Source organism: Condylostylus longicornis, unplaced genomic scaffold, assembly GCF_029603195.1.
Source record: "Condylostylus longicornis isolate FDR11 unplaced genomic scaffold, ASM2960319v2 ptg000022l, whole genome shotgun sequence".
Classification (NCBI taxonomy): Eukaryota; Metazoa; Arthropoda; class Insecta; order Diptera; family Dolichopodidae; genus Condylostylus; species Condylostylus longicornis.
Window position 1 is genome coordinate 4,098,164 of NW_026577991.1, and position 12,672 is coordinate 4,110,835.

General features: G+C 25.5%; 2 protein-coding genes across 2 annotated transcripts; one reads left to right on the top strand and one right to left on the bottom strand.

The window, feature by feature from the left end:
- Positions 1 to 573: 573 nt before the first annotated feature.
- LOC129606948 (uncharacterized) lies at positions 574 to 2,929 on the bottom strand. The gene is made up of 4 exons (XM_055517597.1): positions 2,738 to 2,929; positions 2,522 to 2,686; positions 2,090 to 2,465; positions 574 to 2,033 (listed from the first exon to the last, which is right to left on the bottom strand). The coding sequence occupies exons 1-4, from the start codon at positions 2,867 to 2,869 to the stop codon at positions 574 to 576; spliced, it is 2,133 nt and encodes a 710-aa protein (XP_055373572.1). The 5' UTR covers positions 2,870 to 2,929.
- Positions 2,930 to 3,435: 506 nt separating this feature from the next.
- Positions 3,436 to 11,664, top strand: LOC129606857 (E3 ubiquitin-protein ligase listerin). Its single transcript, XM_055517458.1, has 16 exons — positions 3,436 to 3,877; positions 3,935 to 4,716; positions 4,774 to 5,950; positions 6,019 to 7,095; positions 7,148 to 7,423; positions 7,491 to 7,723; positions 7,795 to 7,978; positions 8,066 to 8,249; positions 8,304 to 8,389; positions 8,453 to 8,727; positions 8,789 to 8,948; positions 9,014 to 9,128; positions 10,650 to 10,858; positions 10,920 to 11,111; positions 11,223 to 11,390; positions 11,479 to 11,664. Exons 1-16 carry the CDS (start codon positions 3,830 to 3,832, stop codon positions 11,536 to 11,538), a joined length of 5,226 nt encoding a protein of 1,741 aa, XP_055373433.1. The 5' UTR covers positions 3,436 to 3,829; the 3' UTR covers positions 11,539 to 11,664.
- Positions 11,665 to 12,672: the final 1,008 nt, after the last annotated feature.

A 12,672-nucleotide genomic window follows, 5' to 3' on the forward strand; every position in this document is an offset into this window, starting at 1 on the left:
TACATACTTTAAAAAGGTTAAATTTTCCATATAAGTTCATATACATACATGTATACAATATAAGATGTACAATAAAGGATGCATTAAGAGAATAAGAAAATCAAAAACAAATTTTTGCTTTTTCATTTTGTCTTAAATGCAATTTTGCGAATTAGCTATGTTTTATATATTGATAAGCAAATATATTATTGTGTATATTTATAATCAACAATATTTTATGCTTTTGTATGGATATAAGACGATTTAAAATTTATATATCCTTTGGATAAATTTCAACGATTTAAATTTAATTGCAGTTTAATTCTTATTATATGTAGCTTAAGCTTACTTCTTAATAAGCTTAAAGTGAATTAATTTACAAAATAGAACTAATTAATTTATATTTAACATAGCAATAGAATAATGCCCATATCTTTTATCTACTATGAAAATAGATAGGAAATATGAGCAGTACTAATTGAACTATTAATTATACGAAAACAATTTTTCAAAATTAAACATTAAAATAAATTTATTTCTTTTTTTTTTTAAATACATTTCTTTAAAGAATATTTCATTAATTCGTTTAAAAACTTAAAAAAATTGTATTCGTTCTACAGAATACCATTTCGAATATTTACTTTTTTGAACACGATTTTTTCTTTCAACTAAATTATATAAAGACGATGCAACATTTTGTAATTCAAGTATCTCACTTCTAAATTTTAATATAATTTCATTCCATTTCATTAATAATTCAATTAATTCAATGTCACGTGAAAGTGATAATTTTTGAAAATGTGTATTTAATATAATTCCAAACCATTGTAAAATTTTAGAATCTTCATCGAATTCTATACTTGTATCAGCCCTTTCTTCTAAACAAATTTCTTTTGATTTAATTAAATTATATAAATGTTGCATAAGAATTAATGCTTCCTCTAATTCAATTTCAGATCGAATATATTTTGAAATTAAATCAACATCAAAAGAACATGAAAGTACAACATTAAGTAAGTCGAATGGTTTCGATACTGCTATTATATTAGGTTTACCTAAACTTATATCAACATTAGGAAAATCATCATTAGGACATGAATATTCTTTCAAAATAAACCCATTTTCAGAATTTGTTTTAGAATTATCAGTTATATCAGGTAAGTTTTTCAATGTTATTCCTTGTAATGAAAACTTTAGTACACTTACGATAATCCGTTCATAAATGTTTGTATATGTTCTTAAGCATATAGCAATATCTTCAATTAAGTTTGCTCGTATTGCTAATATAATAAGTTTTTCAGAAATTTCCTGTTCACTTGCTCCATATTTCTTTAGATTTTTCGCGAAAATTTCAAATTCTTCGCGTGTAAATCTATCAGCATTCATGTTGGACATTAAATTAACAGAAAATATATCATCATTAGTATCTTTTGTTGAAAACATTTCAACATGTATATTTTGTTTGCATAAGCTTTTATACTGTTCATCAAAAGTTTGAAAAGGTCGAAAAGCTACGTCTTTACCATCTGCCTTTTCACCTTCTTCACATTTTTTTATATCATCAATTTTAGAGGGTGTTGTTCTTACTGGTTTTTTTGCGTTTTCAGCGTAAAATATATTCTCTTCAAGATAACACTCCTCATTCAATTCTTCTATTAGTTCATCAATAGCAACCGGTTGATTATGATTCGAAAATTGTGAGCCCACCATGTCACAAAGTAATTCTTGACGTACATCAAAAGTAATAACAGATAAATTTTGTCCCATTGCTAATAATATATAATTATTGATTACCCAAAGTTTTGAAAAATTAAAATAAATTTTAAAAAATTGTTTTGCTTTAACTACATTGTATTGCGTATTGAAAAGAACAAGGGAACCACCTTCTTGAGAAGTGTTCGCCCCATAAATTACAATGCAGTGTTTCGAAAGCCCAATTATTGACAATGGCTGTGTAGTATTCAGGGCATTTAACATTGCAACAAAACTGCCCGGTGAATCTTCTGGAGATGATTTTTTATCTAATGGTAATATGAATATTCTTTTATCCGACCCTAAAATTAATTATTATTAACTTTCTTATGTCACATTTCAATAATACATCACTTACAAATTGTAAGGAGACAAGGTGAAAATTGATTTTCGACAATAGTGTAACCAGCTAATTTTAAACTTTCATCATGTCGAATTAAACAATAAGAGACTGGCTCCCCTACTGTGCTAAGTTCTTTATCTAGTAAAATAGTTACAAGCTCAATTTTCTTATCTCTTTTAAGAAAATAAGTTAAAAGTTTATAAGGTGAATTAGGAATATTGAAAAGCTTGCTTTGAAATATTTCCATATTTTCACGAAATTCTCCTTCAGTTTCTTCACATAATTTTCTGTTTTCAATAGCAGAAGGCAAAGGTTCGCATGTTCCATTCGAATAAAGAACTAATACACTATCGGTGTCATTCGGTATTAAGTCTAATATTTTTCTTTTAAACTACAAAAAAAATTTTACTAAATTTAAAGTACAATTGCACAATATCTAATACATACCTTTAATTTTTTAACATTATTTAAATCTGTTGTTTCACTATTCCAACACCGGATGCTAGAATTGCCAAATACGCCAACGTACGATCTGCTTGCTTTATCGTACACAACTTTACTCGATAACTTATCCAAAACCGTCCAGCTACAAATTTCTTTTTGACTTGCAATCTAAAGAAAAAAAATTTAGTTTCCATTAAGAATTTTATGTTGCAAACTTACATTTGTGATGCTGACAACATTTCTTCCAATGGTTGCTATAATATTTGAATTACTACTGTCTTCAGAAATTCCTATGAAGTCTTTTATATCATGTATTGGCCTTAAATGGTAATAAGCTAAAAATTTGGTCATTTTTTTGAAAAGCAAATTAAAAAATTAAAACCACTTCTACAAAAATAAAAGTTTGCTCAAACTCGCTTCACATGAAAATATTAAAAAACACGTGTTTTTATTTGTTTATTTTCTCTTTGTTTTGATTAATTAACTTCAAAATAAAACGAACTATACTGCCATTTTAATGAAAATATAGTAAATTACTATATCAAAATTGACAGCAAATGTTACACTAAAATGCAACGCAAAAAAGTTTTTTAATATTTTTATTAAAATAGTTTTATCAAAGATTATGTTTAATTCAAACTTATAAAGAAAAATTATGTTACATGTTATGTAATAGTAGGAAGCGGTATTTTTTATTAATTTAATAATATTTGAAAAACAACGATCACACTTTCCACATATTATTAACGATAATTTTGAAATGTCATTGTCACATTTATCGTTTCATTTTTTTACTTATTTGTATTTTGACTACGGGTGAAAGGTATACTTGACATAAATGAGGATGTCATAAACTAAAAAAGCTATGTTGGAATAAAACTATTAAATATGTATTTAGTATTATAGTGATGGGACCATATTTAACTTGACAAATGGCGATGCCCAAAACACTGCAAATCACATCTAAAATTTGTCCAGAATAAATAAATCATTAATTGAGTAAATAATAACATCATTTTTCTCTCATCTCAGAAGAAAAAATAAAAAAAAATTTGATTCAAAAGGCATGAGTAAAGCACACACGTAATCAATTTAAACTTTTCAGTCAATCTAGAGAAAATTTTTTATTGAGTTCTAACTTTAAAAACAGCTATTAGTTGATTAATAAACATCAGTGCCTTTGACAAGTAAGAAACGTCATCTCGTAATTCATAAAACTATTTGCGTGGATCGTCCAATTTTGAGGAATAAATAAAACCAAATTAAATAAAAAATTGCAAAACAATTATCCAGTTTAAATATTTTGACATTATGGGTGGAAAAACTAAACAAGCTCCGAGAACCAAAAATAATGCCCGAGTAAGTTTATTAAAATTCAAAATGAATTGATTAAAATTGTGAAATTGAATTTTGTAGCCATCTAACAGTGGAAGAAGTGCGGAACTTCTAGGAAGCACCGTTCCAACTTTTGTTGGATTTACAGCTCATTCTGATCTTGGAATGATTCCTCTTGCACCTGGTTTCTCAACTGTAGATTCCTTGCCGGAGACATTTGATTCTAATATATCACCGGAGATTCAAGTTACATTACGCAAACTTTCCAAAAAAGATCCTGTAACTAAAGCAAAAGCTCTTCAAGAATTAAATATTCAAATAATGGAATCAGATATAGAAATGACAAAAAGCATTTTACCACTATGGCCAAAATTCTATCATAATTTATCTAACGATGTTGAGCATCGCGTGAGAGAAGCAACACAATTAGTACAAAGTAGTATTAGTCAAAAAGCTGGAAAATTTATTGCACCTTATATTAAACAATTAGCGCCAGTTTGGATAACAAGCCAATTTGATAGTTATGGCCCTGCTAGTAGTGCAGCTATATCGTCATTTAAAACATCATTTCCTCCACATAAAGTTCAAGAAGTTTTATTATATTGCCAAAATGAGATAATGGACTATTTAACAAAAAATATAAGTTTTCATACAGCATCAACGTTATCAAATATGAAAAGTGTTACACCCCAAGAAGCTGAAAGCAAATATCAACGAGTGATTATTAGTAGTATGAAAACGTTTTCCTTTTTTATAGAGAAAACCTCATCAAAATCCAATTTGGATGTTGACGAGAAATGTAAAACATTATTACAACATCAAAAGTTTTGGTCTTTCTCCAAAAACAAAATTTCTAAAATTAGGTAAAATTCTAAAGAAGTTTTGCATTGAATAATTTTCATAGTATTTTTCCAATACAGGTCAGCCTTCTTTGAACTGCTCTCTGCTGTATTACAATATGCGCCACGTTTAATAGAAGCTAATAAAAGTCAAATAATACAAGTATGTTTTCAAAATTTAGATGACCTAGATCCCCTTACTTCTCCGCACGTTTGGGAATGCGTGTTGTTAATTCAAAGCTTATTTATTGATTGGCATGAACAAATTACATTTAAAAAAGTTATACAGCCAAAATTTGCAACTATATTTAAAGCAATTTCAAATGGTGGTGCATCATGTATTGCTCGAAATTTCCTTCCATTTTTGTGTAAGCTTTCTGAAAATAGTGTTAAAGATCTGCGCCTTTATGAATTTTATATAGAATTTTTTGATAATGTGAAATCTACAATCCAATTGAGCTCAAATTTAACTAATGTTAATATTAGCAAAGCAGACGTAATTTCTTTAGTCATCGCTTATTTTGAATGTTTACGTTTCGTATTTAAAAAAATTAGCAATGATGTTAAAGAAAATATTGCTCTAAATCAAGTTTATCAAGAATATTTACAAAAATATGTTATAGATTTTTTAAAATGGAATTTGGAAATTGAAAACCAAATGAACAAACATATTTATAAGCATTGTTCGGCATTGATTGCATATTGGTCAAGTAACAGTCAAACTCAATGCTATTCAGAATTGCTATCTTTGTTTTGGTCAAGTTTATTAAGTGTTATTACAAACAGTATTTCTGTGAATAATTTATCAGAAATATCTGTAAAAAATATTGTTGAATTAATTAAGAATCTATATTCTGCCTCACCAGCTCTTCATGATAGTAAAGTTAAGTTTGGAGATAACTCAAAAGAAAATGTTACTAAAAAAGACAGTGACACTAAAATTAAGTGCTCAAAATATGTTTCAAAGGATCTAAAAGAAATCGTCATTAAAATTGTTAAAATATATTTGGAAAACACTACTAAAAATGAGACCTGCAAATACGCTTGTCAATTGAAAACTCTCTGTCAGATGTTTGGGGACATTGACTTTTACAAAAGATTATCTTCTGATGCAAATTTATTGACAACAATTACAAGAATCATCAACATTATAAGTGATTCTGAAATTATTTCCGACGATTTGTTGGATGTACTCTTTGGAATTTTACATCTGCTTAATGAAAGCGAAAAAACGGAACAGTTAAAAATTTTAGTAAAAGTAAATTTCAATTTTATTGTTTTTTTAAATTTGAAAATTAAATTTTATCATATAACTAAAAATTTTAGATTCGGAATCCAAAACTGCAGTTGTTAATTTTGCAAAGGATTTTGTCATATCCTTTGTGTGTTGAGCCAGCAATAAGAGATATTTTAACGGAGAAGGATGTAGTAAATATTATTATACAAACATCAAAAGAAGCAGTCAACGAAGATTCATCAGAAAAATTTAATATTTTAAAAAAGTGCTTTTTCCAACCAGATTGTGATAAAATCTTAATTAATAATAATGTAATGGAGAATATTGTAAACACTGTTATTGAACCATTAAATACACCTGGGAAAGAAAAAATTATAGATACGTGCGCCAGTTTTGTTGCTCAAATAATGCCTATAATATGTATGGATGAGAATTCTACAAACGAATTCAGAAATAAAGTTTTTTTGGAATTATTTAAATTTAGTATTAATTCGAGTGTTAACGAGAATTTATCTGAAGATTCCTTATGGGAAGTAACAACTTGTTGGCAAGATTCATTATCTTGTAAAGATATATCATTGGATGAATCACTCTTGTTCGATTGCAAAAATATTTTAGAGAACAGAATAACAAGTAGTAATGAATTGTCAATAGAAAACATGAATAATATATCAAATATGGTTGCAAAATTAATTTTATGTTTAAAAGATTTGAACGAAAAAAATCAAAACAATAAAGAAAACGTTGAATTTATAGATATCTTATTAAAATTTTCGGATTTGCATACAAAAGTTTTAACTGATCTTAATAACATTTGTAAGTTTCATGAAGCTCTAGAAAAAGTTATAACCGTCGATAATTTAACAAATGATTATAGTCGAAGTATTTCTATTGATACGATCCGAAATTTTTATAGGAGAGTATATTACTCATATTCTGTTATATTTAAATTATTTTGCGAAGTTACTTTGGATAAAAAGAAAAATAGTGAAGCAGAAAGCGATGATGAAACTTCTTTAAACGAAGAAGAACTTGAAAACCCCGAAAAACGAAAAAATGAAGATGGTGAACTATCAGAGAATTGGTCCTCAGAAACATGTGAATTTATTGCTGTTTGTACTAATATGAGCGCTCTTGGTGAATCGTTACTCAAAAATTCTACATTGGTAAAATTAAATTGATTTATGATATTTTTTAACAAAAAGTAAATTCTTTCAGCTGAATGAGGAAGTTGAAACAATTATTCTAAATTTATCTGAAAAAATAACTATTTTATTGCAAAATTCTTCAGAAGATAATGTAAATATATTAAAAGAAAAAATCATCCAAAAAGCCTTAAATGGTGATTTACTGTGGATGAGGTCATTACCATACTTATTACATACAAAATATTATCAACAGTATAACGAAAGTGGTCCTATAGTTTTAATGGAGGAAGTAGCAGATTTATTGTTGAGAAACGGAAAATTTGAAATTTACAATAATTTAGCGGAAGTAATTACAAATATTGAGGAAATCTGTTCATTATAATATATTTTATTATTTCTTTTTTTTATTGAAGATCTTTTTACCTCACTTAACACCATGTTCTTTAATTTTCAATGAAGATATTTTGTCCAATGTCAATAATATAAAATTTCTTTCGTCTTTGTTAAGAAACTTATTAGAAAATCACATGTCAAATCGAACTTATAATAATTTAGAGGACAAAAATTTAGTAAAAAGTTGTATTAAATTTGTTAGCCAGATAGGAGAACAACAAGCAGTTAATAAAGAAAAATTTTTGTATAATGTGTAAGTAAATTTTAAAGATACTCGCATATGCACATAAGAAAATTTTAAAATTCATTGTTTTGATATTTCAGTGATATTGGAATCCAACCATTCAATAGTTTTATTGAAGTAAATGAATTTATCAAATTGCTAACAGAAACATTGAATCGTTTTCCAAGTGAACTTAATATTAAAAATTGGGATAGCATAAGGATTGGTTTATGCTCTTGGGTTTTGACTATTTCAAAAAGTATTGGGAAAATTTATGATCCTAAGGTTTTATTAATATTATTTTTCTTTAAAATATACAAAAAAAAAATTATTAAAATTAATCGACTGGTGATTATAATATTTATTTTTTAGGTTTCATTATTTACGGTATCAGTTTATGAGCTTTTTGAATCATTATCAAAATTTATCAAAGCTGAAAAATCTAAAAGTTCAACACAATTTCTTTTGAATATTATAGATGAATGGGAAAATGTTTTTTCTAAAGAGGTTAATTTAGTATTATTTAAAAACTTTCATTTCTTGGTAAATATGAAAGGTAAGAAGTTTTAAACAGAAAAAAAAAAGAAAAACATTGATAAATTATGTTTAGAAGGAAAAGATAATGTGAGCTTTGCCTTAATATTAGAGAAGATTGCTTCATGTGTTATTCACTTGGACTACAATATTATTTACAATGTAATAATACTGAAAACTTGTTTTTTATTTTAATAAAAAATAATAAATTTATTTTTTTCTTAGGCATGTCAACATGGTTTCAAAATGAATGTAAATGATCTTATAGAATTCTCGCTAGAAAATCTATCTTATTTGAAAAATGTACGAAAGTCTTGTGCAAACATCCTGAAAGGTATTTCAGTCTATGTAATGAAAGATGATTTAAAAGAATTAGAAAGGAATAACGAAAGTTTCAATGCTGTTAAGAAATCAAATGAGGATTATCATTTTCTAAAAAGATTTGAACCTTTTGTTGAAAAGTATGGACAACGTGTAGAAAAATATATAAACGAGTTTAGGTATTGTTTTTGCAAACTTAATTGATTTTGGTTTTTAATAATAAAATTTTTTAATTTTAAGTTTTAAATTGACTGAACTTCAGGACTTAAAACCAATCGAAAAAGATTCCGCGTTGACATATTTTTACCTCTGGGATTGTATAATTTATATATTTTCAAAAGCACCTGTTGAATTGAAATCTTTATATGCTACATGGATCACAAATAATAAATATGAGGAAGTAGGTTCCTTATAACTATTTTTACTTGATTTACAAAACTAAAACTTATTAATTTATTATTTTAGCTTTTGCTGAACTTTATATTTAGAGCTATGCCAATAGAAATATTAAAAAATCATGATCAAAAAACTGTGAATAATGAAATTTTTAAAATAAACATTTGGCAATCACAATTTGAAGGTAAGGACAAATTTGTATTTTATAATTTTACTTTAATTTTTCTTACAAATTCGTTTTAATTTTCATTCATTGCAACAATGATTTATTAAAAAATTAATTATTTTTCTTCAGAAAGTATATTTTCACTTTTTGCAGAATCCATGGCTCCTTCACACACTTTATTAGATAGCACATCTTCATAATCAGAAATTGATGGTTCGGATAAAGCTATATAGTCGTCAATTGGCAAATAGATAGATCCGTTTCCATCCCTAAAGTCATCAATTGTTTTTGTCTTTAATTCTTTGCAAACGTCGGGGTATTTTGTAAATTCATTTGTATCTTTTGAATATTTTTTGATTTCTATAAGGAATTTACGTTTTGGTAACGAACCTTCTTTAATTAATGGATTGAAACCAAAACTTGTTGTAAATTTTTCTAGCCATATAGTTAAATTATCTGCCAAATCTATAATAAATTTGTCAATGAACTCTTGTGAATTACAAGATGGAATTTCAAAACCTAAAAATATTAATGTTGAAATTTATTCATGAATAATTCATTTTATTTATTTACCAGCGAACTCTGCTATATTATGAACAATAAAATTTGATAATAAGCGCATTTCGCTTTTTAAATTTACTGCGTGTTCCGTGATTAAATATTCTTTCATTACTTCAAATAGTGACCAAACTATTTGTTGAATTTGTTTCAAACGTTTCGATTTTATTATGTCTTGCATAGCTTTAATTTCTTCTTTTAATTTTCTATTGACTAATTGTTTTTGATCTCTTTCTTGTTGTATCAACGTAAGTGCTTTGTCAACGGTTACAATTTTTTCGAAATGTCGACCGGTTATAATATATGTTAAATTTTCTAATTGTCTTGCTTTTAAATAATGAGAAAAATTTTTCATAGTGTTTTCCATTAATCTTAGATTTGGAGTAGCTAATTTTTCTATTCTTGCTGTTGAATTTGGTAGGAATATTTTTTTATAATAAACTTTAACATACTCCTCCCTCATAGGATATTTAATACATTTTGGAAAAGATAAGAAATTAATGTGTTCATCTCTTGTCAAAATTGAGCGATCTATAATAAAATTACCACAATGATTACAGATTTCTGGATATATAGGTTTCATTCTATCTACAATTTGACGATAGACAGCTCGTCTGTTACTCTTCAAATTTTTCAAATCTTTTTCAAAAAGTGGTCGAATTTCTGGACATTTTTCTTTTTTCCAATACTTTCTTTCTTCACTAAGACGTTGACCTCTTTCTATTTCTTCATTTACATTTGTGAAATTTTCGCTTTCAATTGAATCTAAAGATATTATGTCCGGATCTTCAAAAGTTTTTACATTGTCCGTATATTCAAACATTTTTCTCGAAAGATTCACTGTCGAATTTTTACAAAAAATATAATATTCATAAAAAATATATAAAAAAAAAATAATAAAAAATTTAAATTGATCTGATTGACATCAACAAGAATTTCAAATTTTAAATTTAAAATTAATTTTATTTTATAATTTATTAGATGGAACTTTGTCAGTTGAAAAATGTGCTTGCTATATGTATACACAAATGCTACGAAATTTACCAGTTCTTGTAAGAAAATGGTGGAATAGTGCACATTCACGACAAAAGAATTTTGTTGATAAGCTTACAACAAACTATGTATCAAATTTAATATGGCAAGAGGATTTACAAGCAATAAATAAAACCGAAAAACAAGAAAATATGCAGGTAAATTAATTTTGTTTTAAGTAAAAACGAAATTTTCTAAATCTTATTGTCATCTTTTTAGATCACAGTACATCAGTCAACTCGTGAGGTAATAGCTTTTTATGCAATAGATGAAGCTAGAATGGAGTTAGTTATAACGTTACCACAAAATCATCCCTTAGGTGTTATAAAAGTTGAAATGGGTAAACAAATTGGTGGTAAAGCATCATCACGTAATATAGGAATGCAATTAACTATTTTTCTTACTCATCAGGTATTTGAAATATTTCTATTAACTTTAACTATTTTCAGTATCTAATTTTTTTTACATATAAGTATGTAGATATATGATCATCTAAGCTAAATTTTAATTTAAAAATTTTAGAATGGATGTATATTTGATGGACTGTCACTATGGAAAAAGAATTTGGATAAAAAATTTTCTGGAGTGGAAGAATGTTATGTTTGTTATACAGTTATACATCAAGATACATGTCAATTACCTAAATTAACATGTAAAACCTGTAAGAAAAAATTCCATGGACCATGCCTTGTAAGTTTTTATATCAAATCCGACATTTCAAGCTTTTTTAAATGCATATGAAAATTGAATAATCATATATTTTTTTTTTTTGTTTTAGTATAAATGGTTTACGACAAGCAGCAAATCAACATGTCCATTATGTAGAAATGTTTTTTAAATTATATGAGAAGAGAAAATCAAAGCAAAAAATAAATTTGTTTAAATACTAAAAAAAAAAACAATTTAAATGTAAATTAATATAAAATTTTTAATGGCAAGAATAAAAATATTTTCTGTTCTAGAATAAAAAATTATAAACATTTGATTTTATTTATTCATAAAAGCTTTAACTAAACTGGTAAAAAAAAATTATTTTGAATCGCTGGTGGATCTTTTTTTTAGATTTTATTTTTTATTTAATTTATTTGTAATTATTACGATAGAAAATGGGATTAATTTTAAATTATAAGATTTCCAGTTTATAATGCAATAAAATCTAAATCTAATTTGAAATTTAAAGAAATCACCATTTACTAATCTTTATATTTGTTAAAAATAGTAAACGAAGCTTTTGAGAGAAACTGATTTTGAATAAAATTGAAAATATTGATAGTTTAATTTTTTTAAAATTACCATCACTACTAGTACGATTTCTATCTTTACAAAATATTTAACATAAATTAAATACATTTTAAATTAAAGTATGCATATTTAAATTAAGAAGTAAATATTCAATTTTTTTGGTAAGTAACTATTCTAAGGATCATTACTTTTATTTTATTATATTATACTTTTATTTAAAGAAATAGAAAATTGTCTATACAAAATGACCGGATAAGAACGATCTCAAACAAAGACAAAGGGTGTATCGAAAATAAAAACTGAATTTAAATTTTTTTCATCATATATTTCCAAATTTTTATTTAAATAATATATATGTATTTCATTATACGTTTAAAATCATATTTATGACATAAATCTACCAGTGAAAAAGTTTTTTTTTTTTTTTTTTGTATGTATTAATTATATTAATATAGAATTGATATCTAATTTTAAATTACAATATTGATTACACAAGGAAATTACTAAAGAAATGAAAAAAATACATAAGGAAAGAAAAAAAAAACACTATAATAGATAATTTCAATAACCAATAAAAAAGATTAAATTAAATTACATACATACATATAACAAAATCTATAATAAAAATTGAACTATAATTTCATATAATTTTTCTTTTTAACAAAAAAAAAATTTTGTAGGTCATTTTTTGAATTTTTATTTAATTTTTTCGAAATTTACTTTTACTTTT